The sequence below is a fragment of the Bos mutus genome, chromosome 3 (genome assembly GCF_027580195.1).
Source record: "Bos mutus isolate GX-2022 chromosome 3, NWIPB_WYAK_1.1, whole genome shotgun sequence".
Lineage (NCBI taxonomy): Eukaryota > Metazoa > Chordata > Mammalia > Artiodactyla > Bovidae > Bos > Bos mutus.
This window is the reverse complement of record NC_091619.1, coordinates 79,884,423-79,907,585: the sequence shown is the minus strand read 5'-3', so window position 1 is coordinate 79,907,585 and position 23,163 is coordinate 79,884,423. Positions and strand designations below refer to the sequence as shown.

At 39.5% G+C, this 23,163-nt stretch overlaps 2 protein-coding genes across 9 annotated transcripts in view; one reads left to right on the top strand and one right to left on the bottom strand.

The window, feature by feature from the left end:
- Positions 1-14,072, bottom strand: part of ITGB3BP (integrin subunit beta 3 binding protein) — a 107,733-nt gene extending 93,661 nt beyond the window's left edge. For 6 of the 7 annotated variants that reach the window (XR_011463697.1, XR_011463698.1, XM_070367913.1 and 3 more), the window contains exon 1: positions 13,937-14,072. Coding sequence is in view for 4 of the 7 variants with exons in the window: in XM_070367913.1 (XP_070224014.1) it covers positions 13,937-13,941 (5 nt within the window). In the remaining 3 variants the exon portion in view is untranslated. The remainder of the gene's footprint in view (positions 1-13,936) is intronic. The other variant, XM_070367911.1, reaches the window with a different exon arrangement.
- A 118-nt stretch (positions 14,073-14,190) lies between these two features.
- Positions 14,191-23,163, top strand: part of EFCAB7 (EF-hand calcium binding domain 7) — a 56,229-nt gene continuing 47,256 nt past the window's right edge. For both annotated transcript variants that reach the window (XM_070367905.1, XM_005899845.2), the window contains exons 1-2: positions 14,191-14,449; positions 16,425-16,612. In XM_070367905.1, coding sequence (XP_070224006.1) covers positions 16,426-16,612 — 187 coding nt within the window. In that variant the 5' untranslated portion in view covers positions 14,191-14,449; position 16,425. The remainder of the gene's footprint in view (positions 14,450-16,424; positions 16,613-23,163) is intronic.

The window sequence follows — 23,163 nt, the reverse complement described above, 5'->3', positions numbered from 1 at the left end:
GCAAGTTAAAAAACAATTTGATGAGTAGTTTGAGGGGTAATTTAATTTTTATATATTTTAAAGTTAAAAACATTCTAAGTTATCTGTACCAGAAACCTGCAGTACAGCACACGGAGCTCAGCTTGATGCTCTACTATAATGCCAAGTGGGTAGGACGGACTGGGGGTGGGTGGGAGGCCCAAGAGGGATTCGAATATGTATACACAGAGCTGATTTACTTTGTTGTATGTACAACAGGAACCAACATAGTATTGTAAAACAACTATGAAAGTGGAAGTTGTTAGTCATGTCTGACTCTGTGACCCAGTGGACTGTAGCCTGCCAGGCTTCTCCGTCCATGGGATTTTCCAGGCAGAATATTGGAGTGGCCTGCCATTTCCTTCTCCAGGGGATCTTTCCAACCCAGGGACTGAACTTGGGTCTCCCGCACTGCAGGCAGACTAGAAAGAAGGGAATCATCTAATCCAATCAAGTCCATATAATCTAATGCTATAGACCTAAGCACTCAAAAAAAAAAAAAAAAAAAAATTAGGAATAAGTTTTTGTTATCCTTGACCCAGACTTTAATACTTATTACATTTTGTCCCAGTTGCTTTACCATTCTCTATATAAACAAACACGAATATATACATATACAATACAATTTTTTTTTTTTTTATGATCTACTGAAAATGTTAGAGACCCTGTATCAGTTCAGTTCAGTTCAGTCGCTCAGTCATGTCCGACTTTTTGCAACCCCATGAATCACAGCACGCCAGGCCTCCCTGTCCATCACCAACTCCCGGAGTTCACCCAGACTCATGTCCATTGAGTCAGGGATGCCATCCAGGCATCTCATCCTCTGTCATCCCCTTCTCCTCCTGCCCCCAATCCCTCCCAGCATCAGAGTCCTTTCCAGTAAGTCAACTCTTCACATGAGGTGGACAAAGTACTAGAGTTTCAGCTTTAGCATCATTCCTTCCAAAGAAATCCCAGGGCTGATCTTCAGAATGGACTGGTTGGATTTCCTTGCAGTCCAAGGGACTCTCAAGAGTCTTCTCCAACACCACACTTCAAAAGCATCAATTCTTCGGCACTCAGCCTTCTTCACAGTCCAACTCTCACATCCATACATGACCACAGGAAAAACCATAGCCTTGACTAGATGAACCTTTGTTGGCAAAGTAATGTCTCTGCTTTTGAATATGCTATCTAGGTTGGTCATAACTTTCCTTCCAAGGAGTAAGCGTCTTTTAATTTCATGGCTGCAGTCACCATCTGCAGTGATTTTGGAGCCCCAAAAAATAAAGTCTGACACTGTTTCCCCATCTACTTCCCATGAAGTGATGGGACCGGATGCCATGATCTTCGTTTTCTGAATGTTGAGCTTTAAGCCAACTTTTTCACTCTCCTCTTTCACTTTCATCAAGAGGCTTTTGAGTTCCTCTTCACTTTCTGCCATAAGGGTGGTGTCATTTGCATATCTGAGATTATTGATATTTCTCCTGGCAATCTTGAGACCCTGTATAACTTTATCCAAAAATATTTCTGTGTGTTTTTCTAAGAACAAGAATATTCTCTTACATAATCACAATACAACCAACAAAGTCAGGAAATTTCTTTGATTGAAATACAATTAATTTCAATAACTGAACAATAATTCAACAATTGAAATACATTAATTTCAGATACACAACAAAATGATTCAATGTATGTATATACTGTGAAATGATCATCATAGTAAGTCTAGTTAAAATCCATCACCACACTCATTTATAATTGTTTTTCTTGTGATGAAAACTTTGAGGGCTACTCTCTTCAGTTCAGTTTACTCACTCAGGTGTGTCCAACTTGGCGACTCCATGGACTGCAGAACACCAGGCTTCCCTGTCCATCATCAACCCAGGGAGCTTCAGTTCAGTTCAGTCGCTCAGTCAGATCCAACTCTTTGTGACCCCATGGATTGCGCACACCAGGCCTCCCTATCTGTCACCAACTCACGGAGTTTACTCAAATTCAGGTCCATTGAGTCAGTAATATCATCCAACCATCTCATCCTCTGTCATCCCCTTCTCCTCTTGCCTTCAATCTTTCCCAGCATCAGGGTCTTTTCAAATGAGTCAGCTCTCCACATCAGGTGGCCAAAGTATTGGAGTTTCAGCTTCAACACCAGTCCCTCCAATGAACACCTAGGACTGATATCCTTAGGATGGACTGGTTGGATCTCCTTGCAGTCCAAGGGACTCTCAAGAGTCTTCTCCAACACCACAGTTCAAAAGCATCAATTCTTCTGCGCTCAGCTTTCTTTATAGTCCAACTCTCATATCCATACATGACTACTGGAAAAATCATAGCCTTGACTAGATGGACCTTTGTTGGCAAAGTAATGTCTCTGCTTTTTTATATGCTGTCTAGGTTGCTCGTAACTTTTCTTCCAAGGAATAAGTGTCTTTTAATTTCTTGGCTGCAGTCACCATTAGCAGTGATTTTGGAGCCCAAAAAATAAAGTCTGTCACTGTTTCCACTATTTCCCCATCTATTTGCCATGAAGTGATGGGACTGGATGCCATGATCTTTGTTTTCTGAATGTTGAGCTTTAAGCCAACTTTTTCACTCTCCTTTTTCACTTTCATCAAGAGGCTCTTTGGTTCTTCACTTTCTACCGTAAGGATGGTGTCATCTGCATATCTGAGGTTATTGATATTTCCCCCAGCAATCTTGATTCCAGTTTGTGCTTCATTCAGCCTGGCATTTTGCATGATGTACTCTGCATTTAAGTTAAATAAGCAGGGTGACAATATGCAGCCTTGACATCCTCCTTTCCCAATTTGGAACCAGTCTGTTGTTCCACATCTGTTTCTAACTGTTGCTTCTTGACCTGCATACAGATTTCTCAGGAGGCAGTTAAGGTGGTCTGGTATTCCCATCTCTTGAAGAATTTCCCACAGTCTGCTGTGATCCACACAGTCAAAGGCTTTGGCATAGTCAATAAAGCAGATGTTTTTCTGGAACTCTCCTGCTTTTTTGATGATCCAGTGGATGCTAGCAATTTTATCTTTGGCTCCTCTGCCTTTTCTAAATTCAGCTTGAACATCTAGAAGTTCTCAGTTCACATACTGTTGAAGCCTGGATTGGAGAATTTGGAGTGTTACTTTGCTAGCATGTGAGATAACTGCAACTGTGTGGTAGTTGGAACTTTCTTTGATATTGACTTTCTTTGGGATTGGAATGAAAACTGATCTTTTCCAGTCCTGTGACCACTGCTGAGTTTTCCAAACTTGCTGGCATATTGAGTGGAACACTTTAACAGCATCATCTTTTAGGATTTGAAACAGCTCAACTGAAACTCCATTATCTCCACTAGCTTTGTTTGTAGTGATGTTTCCTAAGGCCCAATCGACTTCGCTTTCTAAGGCCCACTTGACTACTCTCTTAGTAACTTTCAAACATACAATATAGTATTATTAACTATAGTAACCACACTGTACATTACCTTCCCAGTACTTAATGTATTTCATAACTAGAAGTCTGTACCTTTTGACCACCTTCCTTCAATTCTTCCCTCCCTATCCCCCATCTCTAGTAAACACAAGTCTTACCTCTTTTTCCATGAGTTTGTTCTTTTTAAAGATTCTGAATATAACTGAGATTATATGGTATTAACCTTTCTTTTTGATATTTTGTCTAGCATAAGGCCTCAAGATGCCATCCATATTGCAAGTGGCAGGATTTTCTTTTTCGTTATGGTTGAATAATATATATATACACACACACTCATATAATACTCACACATATATACACACACCAGATTTTCTTTATCCATTCAACCACTGGTGGATACTTGGCTATTGTAAATAATGCTGTAATGAACATGTACGTGTATCTTTCTGGGTTAGTGTTTTGATTTCCTTCAGAAAAACACTCAGAAATGGAGTTGCTGGATCACATAGGAGTTCTATATTTTGAGGAAACTCCTTATTGCTTTCCATAGTGGCTGCACCAATTTAGATTCCCACTAGGAGTGCCCAGGATCCCCTTTCTCCACATTCTCACCAGCACCTGTTATCTCTTATCTTTCTGATAAGAGCCATTCTATTAGGTGTGAGGTGATATCTTATTGTGGTTTTGCTTTCCATTTTAATTAGTGATGCTGAACACCTTTTCATGTACCTGCTGGCCATCTGTATGTCTTCTCCAGAAAAAATGTTTCCTCAGATCCTCTGCCCATTTTTTAATCTGATTGGTTTTCTTTTTTTTTTTTTTTTTCCAGGGCGTGGCCTGCATCGGCCCTTCCGCTGAGGAGCGGCCCTTAACGTAGGCTTGGTCTGGGCTGGGCTGGCGGGAGAGGGCCTTTAAAAAACGACCTCTCTGGAACTGATTGGTTTTCATTTTCTTTTTTTGCTATTGAGTTGTAGGAGTTCTTTGTATATTTTGGATTTTAATCCCTTATCAGATACATAATATGCAAATACTTTCTCCCATTCTGCAAATTGCCTTTTCATTTTGTTGATGAAGAAGATTTTTCTGTGCAGAAACTTTTTATTTTGATGTTGTCCCACTTATTTTTCTGTTAATGCCTTTGCTTGCAGTGTCAGATCCAAAAGATCATTGCCAAGACCAATGTTATGGAGTTTATGGCCTATGTTTTCTTCAAGAGTTTTATGATCCTAGGTATTACCTTCAAGTCTTAAATTTTGAGTTGATTCTACATTCATGAAAAAGAATACATCAGCCAGCAATTTTCTTACAATTCTTTTTTGTACTTTGGTTTCTGATGGGGGTGGTATCTGTGTTACTAGGATTAAATGAGTTGAGATATATATATATAGCTTTAAATCTAGTCGATATTCTCAATCTTTTCATTGGTGTCTTTACTGCACTTAGATTTAATGGAATTATTTTACAGTTGGGTCTACATTTTGCTACCTGTTTTCTGTCTCTTGTTTCTTCCCTCTGATCTTCCTTTGCTGCCTTCTTTTGATTAGATATTTTTAATATACCACTTCAATTCTTCTACTGTTTTTTTTTACTTTTTGGTTATGTATTATCTTTCTTTGTAATTTTTATTAGTTACTTTGGGAACTACAACATACCTTTTTAACACATCACAGTTCATTTAGAGTTAATACAACTTTACAAAAATGTAAGACTCTTACAGTGTTACTGTCCACTCACTCTGTCCTTTGTGTTATACTGTTAAACATACAAACGTTACAAAACTCACAATAAGTATTATTATTCTTGCTTTAAACACTTGCGTCTATTCAAGAAGTTATAAGCAAAAAATATATACAGTTGACCCTTGAATAACATGGGTTTGAACTGTACTAGTCTACTTATACAGATTTTTTTCAATAAATATACAGTGTACCCTCCATATTAATGGGTTTCACATCTGTGGTCAAGATTTTCACCCATGGTTGGTTGAATCTGTGGACAGAAAACCCTTGGATACACAGGGCCAACCATTTCCATTTTACTAAGCCATTTTATATAAGGGACTTGAGCATACACAGATGTGGGTACATGTGGGGCTTCCTGGAATCAATCTCCTTTATCAAGGAATATAAAGCATATTTTAATGTTCTCTCAGAGAAACTCACCGATTTTCATGATATGTCATCAGAATGGACCCCACAGAAATACTGTTTAACATAGTTTCCTCCAATACTAAAAGTATTCCAACTATAACCTTAACTCAGTCGACAGCTTGGAACAGAATAAAATTAACTCACAGGAACAGATGGAATGTCCTTGTCTGAATTAGTATAACGCTGCTGCTGCTGCTGCTAAGTTGCTTCAGTCGTGTCCGACTCTGTGCGACCCCACAGACAGCAGCCCACCAGGCTCCTCCGTCCCTGGGATTCTCCAGGCAAGAAAACTGGAGTGGGTTGCCATTTCCTTCTCCAATGCATGAAAGTGAAAAGTGAAAGTGAAGTCACTCAGTCGTGTCCGACTCTTAGCGACCCTATGGACTGCAGCCTACCAGGCTCCGCCGTCCATGGGCTTTTCCAGGCAAGAGTACTGGAGTGGGGTGCCATTGCCTTCTCCGAATTAGTATAATAATCCACAGTAATTAGAAAAACTAAGCAAGTAATACCAGGAATCTTTAAAAAGGAAAAGATATAATGGGGCAGGGGAAGCACTTAAAAGGAGATTTGATTATTTATAGGAAGAGCTATTACAAAACTATGTTTGACTTTAAAGTGTAAGTGTTAGTCACTCAGTCATGTCTGACTCTTTGTGACCCCATGGACTGTAGCCCGCCACGGTCCTTTGTCAATGAAATTCTCCAGGAAAGAATACTGGAGTAGGTTGCTGTCTCCTTCTCCAGTTCTCCTGTAAGGGGAAATTAGAATTGGATGCCTCAAGTCCAAGGGAGGCCCCTGGGCATGTTCATTATCAGAGTGTGCCTCTCCTTGTAAAGCGCTTCTGACTGCCAGACTGTTTGTGAGCCACTCAGGGGCCATTGCTCTTTCAATCTTAACGTATCTAATGTGTACTCCAAAGATCTTTCCTTTGGGACAGAAGGAAATATTTCCCATTTTCATCTGTCCCAAAGATGAAATGACTTTTAGTATTATGCAAATAATAATCTGACTTTTAGTATTATGCAAATTATGGAAAATTCTGAAAGAGATGGGAATATCAGACCACCTGATCTGCCTCTTGAGAAACCTATATGCAGGTCAGGAAGCAACAGTCAGAACTGGACATGGAACAACAGACTGGTTCCAAATAGGAAAAGGAGTACGTCAAGGCTGTATATTGTCACCCTGCTTATTTAACTTACATGCAGAGTACATCAAGAGAAATGCTGGGATGGGGGAAGCACAAGCTGGAATCAAGATTGCTGGGAGAAATATCAATAACCTCAGAGATGCAGATGACACCACTCTTATGGCAGAAAGTGAAGAAGAACTAAAGAGCCTCTTGAGGAAAGAGAAAAGTGAAAAAGTTGGCTTAAATTCAGAAAACTAAGATCATGGCATCCGGTCCCATCACTTCATGGCAAATAGATGGGGAAACAGTGGAAGCAGTGTCAGACTTTATTTTTCTGGGCTCCAAAATCACTGTGGATGGTGATTGCAGTCATGAAATTAAAAGACGCTTGCTCCTTGAAAGGATAATTATGAGCAACCTAGACAGCATATAAAAAAGCAGAGACATTACATTGCCAACAAAGGTCCATCTAGTCAAGGCTATGGTTTTTCCAGTAGTCATGTATGGATGTGGAGTTGGACTATAAAGAAATCTGAGCGCTGAAGAATTGATGCTTTTGAACTGTGGTGTTGGAGAAGACTCTTGAGAGTCCCTTGGACTGCAAGGAGATCCAACCAGTCCATCCTAAAGGAGATCAGTCCTGGGTGTTCATTGGAGGGACTGATGTTGAAGCTGAAACCCCAATACTTCGGCCACCTGGTGTGGAGAGGTGACTCATTTGACAAGACGCTGATGCTGGGAAAGATTGAGGGCAGGAGGAAAAGGGGACGACAGAGGGTGAGACGGTTGGATGGTATCACCGACACAATGGACATGGGTTTGGGTGGATTCCAGGAGTTGGTGATGGACAGGGAGGCCTGGTGTACTGTGGTTCATGGGGTTGCAAAAAGTCGGACACGACTGAGCAACTGAACTGATTATGCAAATATAAACATGGTTTGAAATTTGGCTACAAAAGATGAAATCTCTTTAAAGCAGCAACTTAATCATTCAATTACTATTTATTGAATAACTATACTAATCCATGAGATCAATGAGTAACAACGTAAGTGTCACAGTTGGTAAAGTAGCAGAACCAAGATTCAAACCCTGGTTTGTCTTACTTCAAAGTCTTCAAATCCAAAAATTAAAAAAAATTAAGGTTGCAACCTAGATGGAGAAATAATGATGACACTAATTTTATAATGTACACAGGAGAGAAGCAAAGTTGAAAGGGATTATGATTAGCCTAATGGAATCAGGAACAGCATTTATCCAATGCATTTGTTTTCCCAACTCCAAGATAGCATCTGCTTTATATGACCAAAGAGAAGGCGGAGAAAACTATAGTTATTGAGACTATAATTCAAGATAATTTCTAAATCTTTAAAAAACATTTTGAGTAGTATTTGACACTAAAGAATACATATAGAATGATTAGTTTATGAAGCATAATGTGAAAATAAACACCCATAAACTCACCACACAACTTAAGAACTAGACCATTACCAATATGGATGGGTACACCTATATGTGCTTTCTCTAATCCGTCTGCTTTCCCCAGAAAGGCTATCATTAAACTAAATTTTGTATTTATCATTCCTCTGTTTTTCTTCCATAAATAAACTTATTATAAACATACAGAATCCTCAACTATAGTTTTTTGCTTGTTCTTAAGCTTTATAAGGGCTTCCTTTGTGGCTCAGCTGGTAAAGAATCCATCTGCAAAGCCCAACACCTGGGTTCGATCCCTGGGTTGGGAAGACTCCCTGGAGAAGCGACAGTATTCTGGTCACTTCTAGTATTCTGGCCTGGAGAATTCCATGGACTGTATAGTCCATGGGGTCACAAAGAGTTGGACACAACTAAGCGACTTTCACTTTCATGCTTTATAAAGGTAATATGCTATATGTAATTTTCTACAAATTGGCTCTTTCATCCAGTATGTTTTTAAGATTCACCCATCCACTCTATTGTTATGGGACATTACTGTTATACTTCCTTTACATTAATTTAGGCCATGCATATTCCAAAATTACTTGTTATACTTTTTCCATGTCAACGATAAAATAAATTAGAGAGGAGATAGGTCACACAATCCCATGCCAAAAATGCCAAGTTCATATCAAAAAGTTATCATCTCAACATCACTTAAAAGCCATATCACTTTCAAATATAACTTATCAAGATAACTTTTTGCACCATTATTTGTGACCCTGCAGTTTAACCACGTTGAAAACTAAAAGTTTCCTAACAATTATGGAGATCCTCTACCGAAGTACTTTTGCATTACATAACCATTAATTTCATCTTGAATCACTTTGCCAAAATTAACTCAGTGAAGTTGCTATATATCAACTTTATATATATACATATAAAGCTGCTATACAACTTTAAGGTCATGTATTTATTGTCAGAATATAATTACTGCAGACTCTCCTAAGATAACATGTACCAGTTAATATGTTAAGAAAACAGGTGTCCAAAAGGTCCATATTTAAAAGTTTTTAGGGGTTCCCTACTATCTACAGCAGAACACAAGCATACCTCAGGAAGTATCACTACTTATTATGCAAACACAAACCACATTCCACTGATTTCCTATTTGACAGGGAATTTGCAACGTTATCCTCATAGTTTTGTATAAGTGCTAACTGGGTTCTTTTTCTAGTGCAAGAGTACAAAGGCAAGTCTTTTTTCTTCATTCTGGGGAAAGGAAAACCTCTTTAATAATCCATAACTTCTAAAGGTATAAGTGAAATATATTTATTGGTACCTGTGTGTAGGATACCTTATTAGGTGCTGCTGCTGCTAAGTCATTTCAGTTGTGTCTGACTCTGTGCAACCCCATAGACGGCAGCCCTGCAGGCTCTGCCATCCCTGGGATTCTCCAGGCAAGAACACTGGAGTGGGTTGCCATTTCCTTCTCCAGTGCATGAAAGTGAAAACTGAAAGTGAAATCGCTCAGTCGTGTCTGACTCTTAGTGACCCCATGGACTGCAGCCTACCAGGCTCCTCTGTCAGTGGGATTTTCCAGGCAAAAGTACTGGAGTGGGGTGCCATTGCCTTCTCTGTATTAGGTGCTAAGCTCTCTTATCTAGAAAGTAGAGATAACAGCAGCATCTACCTCCCAAGGTCTTTTTTAGGATTCAATCAAAAAATGTAGGTAAACAGTTAATTACAGTATCCAAATCATAATTACATATTCAATAAATGTAGGTTATTATTTCTGTAAATCTTCCCACTTTCACATCAATTCTATTTCCTTCAGATGTTCCTCCTTCCACCTTGTGTTACTCTGCATTTGGCAAATACATGGGGAAACAATGGACAGTGACAGATTGTATTTTCTTGGGCTCCAAAATCACTGCAGATGGTGACTACAGACATGATGTTAAAAGATGCTTGCTCCTTGGAAGAAAAGCTATGACAAACGTGAAGGGAAGTGAAGCGAAGTGAAAGTTGCTCAGTCGTGTCCGCCTTTTTGTGACTCCATGGATTGCACAGTCCATGGCATTCTCCAGGCCAGAATACTGAAGCAGGTAGCCTTTCCCTTTAACAGGGGATCTTCCCAACCCAGGGATCGAACCCAGGTCTTGGGCCTTGCAGGTGGATCTTTACCAGCTGAGCCACCAGGGAAGCCCAAGAATATTAGAGTGAGAGGCTTATCGCTTCTCCAGCAGATCTTCCCGACCCAGGAATTGAAAAGGGGTTTTCTGCATCCCAGACGGATTCTTCACCAACTGAGCTATGAGGGAAGCCCTGACAAACCTAGAGAGCATATTAAAAAGCAGAGAAACTTCTTTACCTTCAAAGGTCCATCTAGTCAAAACTGCGCTTTTTCCAGTAGTCATATACGGATGTGAGAGTTGGACTATAAAGAAAGCTGAGTGCCGAAGAGCTGATGCTTTTGAACTCTGGTGTTGGAGAAGACTCTTGAGAGTCCCTTGGACTGCCAGATCAAACCAGTCCATCCTAAAGGAAATCAGTCCTGAATATTGATTGGAAGGACTGATGCTGAAGCTGAAGCTCCAAGTCTTTGGCCACCTGACTCGAAGAACAGGCTCAGTGGAAAAGACCCTGATGCTGGGAAAGACTGAAGACAGGAGAAGAGGAGGACAGAGGATGAGATGGTTGGATGGCATCACCAACTCGAAGGACATGAATCCGAGCAAGCTCTGGGAGTTGGTGATGGACAGGGAAGCCTGGCGTGCTATAGTCCATTGGGTTGCCAAGAGTTGGACATGACTGTGAGACTGAACTGAACTGAAAATAATGGAGAAAAGTTACTCTAGAAGTGCACAGGAGGAGGGTACCTAAATCAGCATGGGGACAAGAGGCAGCCAGAGAACTTCATATATTACATATTATCTCCGCACTGATCATAGAAAACACCCTCTTCCAACAACACAAGAGAAGACTCTACACATGGACATCACCAGATGGTCAATACCAAAATCAGACTGATCATATTCTTTGCAACCAAAGATGGAGAAGCTCTATACAGTCAGCAAAAACAAGACCAGGAGCTGACTGTGGCTCAGATCATGAACTCCTTATTGCCAAATTCAGACTGAAGTTGAAGAAAGTAGGGAAAACCACTAGACCATTCATGTATGACCTAAATCAAATCCCTTACCATTATACAGTGAAAGTGGGAAATAGATTTAAGGGACTAGATCTGACGGACATAGTGCCTGAAGAACTATGGACGGAGGTTTGTGACATTGTACAGGAGACAGCAATCAAGACCATCCCCGAGAAAAGGAAATGCAAAAAAGCAAAATGGCTCTCTGAGGAGGCCTTACAAAAAGCTGTGAAAAGAAGAGAAGTGAAAACAAAGGAGAAAAGGAAAGCTATACCCATTTGAATGCAGAGTTTCAAAGAATAGCAAGGAGAGATAAGAAAGCACTCCTCAAAGAAATAGAGGAAAACAACAGAATGGGAAAGACTAGAGATCGCTTCAGGAAAATTAGAGATACCAAGGGAACATTTTATGCAAAGAGGGGCACAATAAAGGACAGAAATGGTATGGACCAAACAGAAGCAGAAGATATTAAGAACAGGTGGCAAGAATACAGAGAAGAACTGTACAGAAAAGATCTTCATAATCCAGATGATCAGGATGGTGTGATCACTCACCTAGAGCCAGACATCCTGGAATGTGAAGTCAAGTGGGCCTGAGGAAGCATTGCTACGAACAAAGCTAGTGGAGGTGATGGAATTCCAGTTGAGCTCTTTCAAATCCTGAAAGATGATGCTGTGAAAGTGCTGCACTCAATATGCCAGCAAGTTTGGAAAACTCAGCAGTGGCCACAGGACTGGAAAAGGTCAGTTTTCATTCCAATCCCAAAGAATGTTCAAACGACTGCACAATTGCACTCATCTCACATGCTAGTAAAGTAATGCTCAAAATTCCCCAAACCAGGCTTCAATAATACATGAACTGTGAACTTCCAGACGTTCAAGCCGGTTTTAGAAAAGGCAGAGGAACCAGAGATCAAATTGCCAACAACTGCTGGATCATTGAAAAGGCAAGAGAGTTCCAGAAAAACATTTATTTCTGCTTTATTGACTATGCCAAAGCCTTTGACTGTGTGGATCACAATAAACTGTGGAAAATTCTTTAAGAGATGGGAATACCAGACCACCTGACCTGCCTCTTGAGAAATCTGTATGCAAGACAGGACGCAAGTTAGAACTGGACATGGAACAACAGACTGGTTCCAAATCAGGGAAGGAGTACTTCAAGGCTGTATATTGTCACCCTGCTTATTTAACTTATATGCAGAGTACATCATGAGAAATGCTAGGCTGGAAGAAGCACAAGCTGGAATCAAGATTGCCGGGAGAAATATCAATAACCTCAGATACGCAGATGACATCACCCTTATGGCAGAAAGTGAAGAACTAAAGAGCCTCTTGATGAAAGTGAAAGAGGAGAATGAAAGAGTTGGCTTAAAGCTCAACATTCAGAAAACTTAAGATCATGGCATCACTTTATGGCAAATAGATGGGGAAACAGCAGAAACAGTGTCAGACTTTATTTTTTGGGCTCCCAAATCACTGCAGATGGTGACTGCAGCCAAGACATTAAAAGACACTTACTCCTTGGAAGAAAAGTTATGACCAACCTAGACAGCATATAAAAAGCAGAGACATTACTTTGCTAACAAAGGTCCATCCAGTCAAAGCTATGGTTTTTCCAGTAGTCATGTATGGATGTGAGAGTTGGACTATAAAGAAAGCTGAGCGTGGAAGAACTGATGCTTTTGAACAGTGGTGTTGGAGAAGACTCTTGAGAGTCCCTTGGACTGCAAGGAGATCCAACCAGTCCATCCTTAAAGAGATCAGTCCTGAATGTTTATTGGAAGGAGTGATGTTGAGGCTGAAACTCCAATACTTTGGCCACCTGATAGGAAGAACTGACTCATCTGAAGAGACCCTGATGCTGGGAAAGATTGAAGGCGGGAAGAGAAGCGGACGACAGAGGATGAGATGGTTGAATGGCATCACCGACTGAATGAACATGAGTGTGGGTAAACTCCGGGAATTGGTGATGGACAGGTAAGCCTGGCCTGCTGCACTCCATGGGGTCGCAAAGAGTCGGACACGACTGAGCAACTGGACTGAACTCAACTGATATATTATCTCCACTCATACCCCAAAGAAAACGTTCTTTACTGAGCTTTGAACAACAACAACAAAAGTCTACAGGGCAATGATAAGCAAGAAAACTAAAGCCTGAAGTTAAGTGATTCACTCAACGTTGGTCAGCTCTTTTCAGAACTGGCTACGCGTCCTCTTTTGAAAGATGAAATTTAGTTCTCTTGGGACCCGGTTCATGGGCTCTGCTACAAGTTTATAGGAACTTAACCACACTAATCTAGAAATTAAGGGGCTTTATCAAATTATACGGCGTTTTGCAATGTACTCTGGTCCTATTCTCGGTATGTTAAACATATTTGAAATTATTTCAAGCAATACATCACTAAATATACCCCATAGCCTATAAAATCTGTCAAAAGCCTTGGAGAATCAGAATTAAAGTGAAGAAATACTACTAGATAAATAAAACTGGAAGGAAGAGAAGCAGAGTTGGGTTGGGGCACCAAGCACCAGGAACAGTCGGAGAAAGAGACAAATTTACTCTCTGAAAAGGACAACGAAAAAGGTTACTGGGCCACAAAATATCTACTCGTCTTGCTCACAGAGGTACCCAAACACAGCAACACCCGAAGGAAGAGATACTTACGGCATTTCGACTTTTAAGAATGCACCTCCGTCGCCAGATGAAAATCCCTAAGTAACTCCTTCCGTAAACAGAGAACCTTCTAAGAGAAACACTGAAGCCTGAAAAACGCGGGCCAACAGTCACTCGACGCTGTGCCACACTCAAAGAAGACCGCCGGAAACATTCCGCCAGCGACAAGGGATCCCAGTGTACGCCAGTAAGAGGGGAGGAGAGTCAACACATAGACAGCACTCAGCCCCTGCCAGGGCAACGCAGGGCCCTCTCTCAGGATTCTGACAAGAAGGCCCCCTGAAAAAACAGAGACAGAGCCATCTCTGTTCACTCTGGAATAAGTATCCGCAGATTTCTAGCCGGACCATTTAGGGAGGTGCTCCGCATCTTGTTTCCGGTGGCGGAGAGGTGCAGTTTCCATGGTAATTAAAAGAAGGCCGAGGACTGTACTGCTGCAGTGAGAGGATTGCGGAGGCTTTCAGGAGAATTGACTACGCTCCCCCGTTTGTGACCTGCAGTTAGGTAGCAAGCAACTCGCTGTCTCTCTCTTTGCCCGCTCCGTCCCTCACTGTTCGGCTTCCTTTTCTTCACCCGCATCTTTTATTACTTTGTCATACGTAGCCTTGCTCCATGTCTGTACTTAAAATGTACATATAAATGCGATTTTATTCCCAGAGTAATACAAAAAATAGAGAGATGTTGCCCGAGATCAGCCCTGAACGTATTTTACAGTGTAGGGACGGTGACTAGATGACTCTCTGTTTTCACTTGGCCCTCTAGAAGCCTTAGGCGCTTGTTAACAGTTTATTTTTCTTGCTATTGTGTGGCTGGTTATTTATGGAGCATTTGCTGCAATGTACTCTCTAGGCCCCTGTCTTGGTCTCAGGCTGGAGTTTTAAATGCAGGAGGTTTCCAAGCCTGAGGAACTGAATTATATATTTAATTATGCTTCAGTTTAATCTCATATTACAGAGCGGGGGGCGGGGGGTGAAGAATTCTGGAACATTTTTGCTGTGGGATTTCCATTTGAGGGCGTCAGTTTATTTGGAAAGAACAGTTGAGGACAGTCTGAAACACACACACACAAAACCTTAAATTTCTAAGTTTCTGGCTTCAAAATGAACGTTCATTCTCCTTTCCTTATTGAAACAGATTTCTTTCACATTTGTGAAGATATGCGTGCGCATATGTGTTTAAAAACTGTGATGCTTAATTATAGTTATACCAATTTGCAGTAACCAGACTGTGACACCACATCCCTGTGGGGTCCTTCTAAATCTGGTGTAAGATGAAAGTGTCAGGCAAGCGGTCTGTGTATTATAAATAGGGTACTTCATCCATGATAAGCGATTATTATCTTTCTTTCCCAAGTGTAAAAGACCTATATAATTCAAGAAGGTGTTAGTAATTTAGGCCTCCTGAGTAAGAATCCAATGAGTCCTGAAGGGGACCCTACCTGTGTCGTCTTATTGTTGAACTAGAAATATTCAATTTATTAGGTTGAAATGTATTTTTAGAAGTCAAAGCTGGGTAAAATAATGTTGGAAGCTGTTAGACCACCAGCACAGTTACTATAAGGCACCACTATAGTGCCTTATAGTAACTGTTGTACAAGAAACCTTTTATCACATTAAAAAAGAAGAAACTGTTACCGAAATTTACATGCTTTTGCTGCTTACTCTTAGCTGGGTGAGATCTCTGTCTCTCAATTTTCGTATCTGTAAAAGGTTCAGAAAGTACCTGACCACTGTAGTAGGTATGTATCAAGATGTATGACAGTTCTTTAAACTCTTATGAGCAGAGGTGCTGTATAAACCCCCAAATTATTGTTATTATTAACATTATTATTGGTGGTAATAGAATACAGTAAAACCGCAGGATAATGCTATACATGGGATTTTAAGAATTCAGTCATTTTAAATGTGGGGCTGCAGTATTGAGATGTTAGTGAAATGATGTGGTTGATGCTGCTATGGAGATGAATGCCAGCTGCCAATCACATTATATTCAAATTATCATTATGCTGGAGTTTCACTCTATAGTTTATTTAGCATTTATTATGTGCCTGGCACTGCTCTGTATGCTTCAAATGTGTTAGATTAATTAATCCTCATGACAATCCTAGGAAGAGTCTCAACTGACTGTCCTCTAATTTTGAGAGAATAAATGCATGCTTTTCCTTTGCCCTATGAGTCTTCTTTTGTATTTATGTTACATCTTTGTTTTAGCTTTGTTCTTTGGGTTCTCATGTATATATTGTGTGTATATATATGTATATATAATATATTTAGAAATCAACTGCCAAAAACTTATTCTAGTTTAACATATGATAATATAACCATATGCGTATTATAATGTACATCATTTTTCCACATATAAAAACCTTCATGTCTTTATTCTCCTCCCCCACCCACCATCACCATTTGAAAACCAAAGTGACGTTTTCATTTTAGGACTACCAGTGACTAAAACAAAATTTTAAATTATTTTTTAATAGAATGGCCATCAGTCCAGGAAGTGATGCAGCTTTCTCGGGTCAGAAACCAACGCATTCAGAGAGTCCTCGATCAAAGAAATTTCTGCTAACTGAAGAAGAGATATTTTATATGAATTGTAGAGCTGCCTACTTAACTGTTTTCAAAAGCAGTTTAGATAACATTATTTCTAAAGATCAACTTTACTTAGGTAATTTTTTTGACTAAGTAGTTTTCCTTATTTGCTGAAAGTTAACAAATCAGAAAGACTCCAATTAAAATTACATTGTTGAATCATTCCAGTTACTTAGTTAAGCTTGAGCGGTAGAAGTACGTTATGCTATTGTGCCATTCTAATTGTATTTATTCATTTATTTTTGGCTGCACTGGGTCTTCCTTGCTCTGCACGGGCTTTCTCTAGTGATGAGACGGAGATACTCTCTAGTTGGAGTGCATGGGCTTCTCACTGCAGTGGCTTCTCTTGCTGCAGAGCATGGGCTATAGGGTGCAGGACTTCAGTGATTGTGGTTCCTGGGCTCTGGAGCACAGGCTCAATAGTTGTGGCACATGGGTTTAGTTGCAATGTAGCATATGGGATCTTCCTGGACCAGGAATTGAACCCATGTCTCCTGTATTGGCAGGCAAATTCTTTACCACTGAGCCACCAAGGAAGCCCATATTATGTCATTTTATATAGCTACATAATCGAGGTTTGATGGTTAGATGTAGCCTACCAAGCTCCTCCGTCCATGTAATTTTCCCAGCAAAAATACTGGAGTGGGTTGCCATTTCCTTTTCCAGGGGATCTTCCTGACCCAGGGATCAAACCCGGGTCTCCTGCATTGCAGGCAGACGCTTTACCATCTGAGCTACCAGGGAAGCCCTCACATAATCCAGGAGCTTCAAAATAAAACTTTCAATGTTTGTATGGATTCAGTTCAGCTCAGTTCAGTCGCTCAGTCATGTCCAACTCTTTGCAACCCCATGGACTGCAGCACACCAGGCTTCCCTGTCCATCACCAACTCCCGGAGCTTCCTCAAACTCATGTCCATCAAGTCAGTGATGTCATCCAACCATCCCATTCCCTGTCTTTTCCAGTGAGTCAGTTCTTTGCATCAGGTGGCCAAAGTATTGGATTTCAGCCTCAACATCAGTCCTTCCAATGAATATTCAGGACTGATTTCCTTTAGGATTGACTGGTATGATCTTCTTGCAGTCCAATGGACTCTCAAGAGTCTTCTCCAACACCACAGTTCAAAAGCATCAGCTCTTTGGCACTCAGCTGTCTTTATAGTCCAACTCTCACATCCATACACGACTGCTGGAAAAACCGTAGCTTTGACTAGACAGAACTTTGTTAACAAAGTAACGTCTCTGCTTTTTAATATGCTGTCTAGGTTTGTCAAAGCTTTTTTTCCAAGGAGCAACCATCTTTTAATTTCTTGGCTGCAGTCACCATTTGCAGTAATTTTGGAGCCCAAAAAATAAAGTCTGTCACTGTTTCCATTGTTTCCCCATCTATTTGCCATGAAGTGATGGGACTGTATGCCATAATCTTAGTTTTCTTTTTTTTTTAAAGCTTACACCAATTATTTGCTTTAGAATGTTCTTTTAAATTCTTATATTGGTATTTTAAGATTTATGATAATAGATTACAATGCTTTTGACAACTGAATCATTAGTCTAAATTTGACCTACACTGGAGAAAATGTAAAGGATATGTATGTATTTATATATATGTACACATATATCCACGTGGGTGTGTATTGAATGATTGTAAAAGGGCAGTATTAAAAAATAAGTAAAATTTTTAAAGAAAAGAATTTGAGGTTCTGTTTTTTAGGGATGAGGGTTTCAGAGAGTTGGTCTTCTGTTTTCATTATATTTAATTGTTAATTTTTTAATTGAAGTATGGTTGAATTACAATGTTAATTACTGCTGTACAACAAAATGACTCAATTATACAGATATCTATATCTGTATCTCTAAGAAGGCAATGGCACCCTACTCCAGTACTCTTGCCTAGAAAATCCCATGGACAGAGGAGCCTGGAAGGCTGCAGTCCCCGGGGTCATTGAGGGTTGGACATGACTGAGCTACTTCACTTTCACTTTTCACTTTCATGCATTGGAGAAGGAAATGGCAACCCACTCCAGTGTTCTTGCCAGGATAATCCCAGGGACAGGGGAGCCTGGTGGGCTGCCAGTTCTATGGGGTCACACAGAGTTGGACATGACTGAAGTGACTTAGCATTAGCATATCTATATCTATCTATCTATACATTCTTTTTTCATATTCTTTTCCATTATGATTTATAACAGGATACTGAATTTAGTTCCCTATGCTATACAGTAGGACTTTGTTATTTATCATTGTATATATACCAGTTTGCATTTACTAGTCTCAGACTCCAAATCCAACCCCTCCCACCCTTCTTCACCTTGGCAACCGCCAGTCTATTCTCTATGTCTGTGATTCTGTTTCTGTTTTATAGATAGGTTCAACTGTATTTTAGATTCTACATATAAGTGATATTATATGGTATTTGCCTTTATTTTTCTGACTTCTCTTAGTATGATAATCTCTAATTGCATTGATGTTGCTGCGAATGGCATGATTTTGTTCTTTTTTATGGCTGAGTAGTATTCCATTGTATTTATGTATCACGTCTTTTTTATCCATTCATATGTCGATGGACATTTAGGTGGTTTCTGTATCTTCACTATTGTGAATAGTGGTGTTGTAAACATAGGGATGCATGTATCATTTTGAATTATAGTTTTGTCTGGCTATACGCCCAGAAGTGGGCTTGCTGAGTCGTATGGTTATTCTGTTTTAATTTTCTGAGGAACCTCCTAACTGTTTTCCATGGTGGCTGTACCAATGTTACATTCCCACCAACAGTGTAGGAAGGTTCCTTATTCTCCACACCATCTCAGCATTTGTTGTTTGTAAATTTTCTAATGATGGCCATTCTGACCAGTATGAGGTGGTACTTCATTGTAGTTTTGATTTGCAGATCACTCATACTTGGCAATGTTGAGGATCTTTTCTTGTGCCTATTGGCCATCTGTATGTCTTCTTTGGAGAAATGTCTCTTTAGATCTTCTGCCCATTTTTCAATTGGGTTGTTTGTTTTTTGTTGTTGTTGAGTTCTATGAGCTATTTGTTTAATTTGGAAATTAAGCCCTAATCCGTCATGTTGTTTGCAAATACTTTCTCCCATTGTGTTAGTTATTTTTTCATTTTGTTTGTGGTTTCGTTTGCTGTGCAAAAGATTGTAACTTTAAGTCCCATTTGTTTATTTTTGTTTTTATTTCTATTGCCTTGGGAGACTGACCTAAGAAAACATTGGTATGATTTATGTCAGAGAATGTTTTGTCTATGTTCTCTTGTAGGAGAGTCATGTCTTATGTTTGAGTCCTTAAGCCATTTTGAGTTTAGTTTTGGGTATAATGGGAGGATATGTTCTAACTTCATTGATTTACATGCAGCTATCCAGTTTTCTCAAAACCACTTGCTGAAGAGACTGTCTTTTTTACACTGTATAGTCTTACTTCCTTTGTTGAAGGTTCACTGACAGTAGGTGTGTGGGTTTGCTTCTGGGTTGTCTGTTCGGTTCCATTGGCCCATAGTCTGTATTTGTACCAATACCACATTGTTTCGACTACTATAATTCTGTAGTATTTTCTCAACTCTGGGATGGTTGTGCTTCCTGCTTTGTTCTTTTTCTTCAGGATTGCTTTGGCAATTCTGGGTCTTTTATGGTTCCATATGAATTTTAGGATTATTAGTTCTGATTCTGTGAAAACTGTCATGAGTAATTTGATAGGGATTGCATTGAATCTGTAGATTGCTTTGGGTAGTATGGCTATTTTAACAGTATTCTTACAGTCTAAGAGCATGGGATATCTTTCCATTTCTTTAAATCATCTTCAGTTTCCTTTATTAATGTTTTATAGTTTTTAGCATACATGTTTTTCACTTCCTTGGTGAGGTTTATTCCTAAGTATTTTATTTTGGGGGTTGTGATTTTAAAAGGTATTGTTTTTTTCATTCCCTTTCTGATACTTCATCATTGATGTACAGAAAGCAACCAATTTCTGTATGTTAATCTTGTATCCTGCTACCTTGCTGAATTCATTTATCAGTTCTTGTAGTTTTTGTATGGTGTCTTTAGGATTGTCTGTATATAGTATCATATCATTGGCATGTAATGACAATTTTACCTCTTCTCTTACAAATTGGCTACCTTTTGTTTCTTTTTCTTGTTTGATTGCTCTGGCTAGGACTTCAAATACTATGTTGAAGAGAAATGGTGAGAGTGGACATCCTTGTCGTGTTCCAGATTTTAGCAGAAAGGCTTTCAACTTTTCACCATTGAGTGTTATATGAACTGTGGGTTTGTCATAAATAGCATGTACTATTTTGGGATATGTCCCCTCTATACTCACTTTGGTAAGAGTTTTTATCATGAATGAATGTTGAATTTTTTCAAATGCTTTTTCTGCATCTACTGAGATGATCTTGTGGTTTTTGACTTTTGTTTATATGATGTATCAGAAACAAAATGGACTGATTTGCATGTGTTGAACCATCCTTGTGAACTTGGAATGAATCCCAGTAGGTCATGGTGTATGATCTTTCTTATATGTTGTTGGATTTGGTGTACTAACATTCTGTTGAGAATTTTTGAATCTGTACTCATCAGAGATATTGGCCTAGTTTTCTTTTTTGATGGTGTCTTTGTCTGGTTTTGGTAGCAGAGTGATGGTGGCTTCATCAAATGTCCTTGGGAGTGTTCCTCCTCTTTAACTTTTTCGAAGAGTTTGAGAAGGGTCAGTATAAGTTCTTTTTTGTGTGTTTGGTAGAATTCACCTGTAAAGCCATCTGGTCCTATAGACTTTTGTTTGTGGGGACTTTTTAAATTACAAAGTGAAAGTGAAAGTTGGTCAGTCCTGTCTGACTGTTTGCGACCACACAGACTATACAGTCCATGGAATTCTCCAGGCCAGAATACTGGAGTGGGTAGCCTTTTCCTTCTCCAGGGGATCTTTCCAACCCAGGGATCGAACCCAGGTCTCCCACATTGCAGGCAGATTCTGTACCAGCTGAGCCACAAGGATAGCCCCCTTTAAATTACAAAATCTATTTCAATTCTAGTGATCCATCTTTTCAAATTGTTCAAATTATATATTTCTTCTTTTTTAAAAAATCTATTTCCTTGTGGTTCAATTTTGGTGGCTGTTTGTTTCCAGTAAATATACAGGTTTCTAGGACAAGAAACTTGTCCATATCTTTTTGGTTGTCAAATTTGTTTTCATATGATTATTCCCTTATGGTGAGTTATCAGTTATGTCTCTTTTTTTCATTTCTTATTTTATTTATTAGTGTTCTCTCTTCTTCTTGGTAAGCGTGGCCAGAGGTTTGTCAATCTTGTTTATCCATTCAAAGAACCAGATTTTGTTTTGTTTTGTCTTCTTTTACTTTTTCTATTTTTTTAAAATCTCTATTTTATTTCCTTTCTGATGTCTATTACTTTCTTCTTTTTGCTGACTTCAGGTATTGTTTGTTTTTCTTTTTCTAATTCTTTTAAGTGGTAGGCTAGGTTATTTATTTGAGATTCTTCTTGTTTTGTGAGGAAGGTCATATTGCTTCCTTCATATGAATTTCCCTCTAATAACTTTTTTTTTAAATTTATTGATTTTTTAATTGAAGGGTAATTGCTTTACAGAATTTTTGTTGTTTTCTGTCAAACCTCAACATGAATCAGCCATAAGTATATATATATATATATATATATATATATATATATCCTCCCTTTGAACCTCCCTCCCATCTCCTCCCCATCCCACCCCTCTAGGTTGATACAGAACCCCTGTTTGAGTTTCCTATGCCATACAGCAAATTCCCATTGGCTATCTATTTTACATATGGTAATATAAGTTTCCATGTTACTCTCTCCATACATCTCACCCTCTCCTCCCCTCTCCCCATGTCCATAAGTCTATTCTCTATGTCTGTTTCTTCATTGCTGCTGCTGCTGCTGCTAAGTCACTTCAGTCGTGTCCAACTCTGTGTGACCCCATAGACAGCAGCCCACCAGGCTCCACCATTCCTGGGATTCTCCAGGCAAGAACACTGGAGTGGGTTGCCATTTCCTTCTCCAATGCATGAAAGTGAAAAGTCATTGCTGCCCTGTAAATAAATTCTTCAGTACCATTTTTCTAGATTCCGTATATATGCATTAGAATACAATATTTATCTTTCTTTCTGACATACTTCACTCTGTATAATAGGTTCTAGGTTTGTCCATCTCATTAGAACCGACTCAGATGTGTTCCTTTTTTATGACTGAGTAATATTCCGTTGTGTATATGTACCACAATTTCTTTATCCATTCGTCTGTCGATGGACATCTAGGTTGCTTCCATGTTCTACCTATTGTAAATAGTGCTGCAGTGAACAATGGGATACATGTGTCTTTTTCAATATTGGTTTCCTCAGGGTATATACCTAGGAGTGGGATTGCTGGGTGATATGGTGGTTTTATTCCTAGGTTTTTAAGGAATCTCCATACCGTCTTCCATAGTGGCTGTATCAATTTACATTCCCACCAACAGTGCAACAGGTCTTTTCTCCACACCCTCCCCAGCATTTACTGTTTGTCAACTTTTTGATGGGGGCCATTCTGACTGGTGTGAGGTGATACCTCATTGTAGTTTTGATTTGCATTTCTCTAATAATGGGAGATGTTGAGC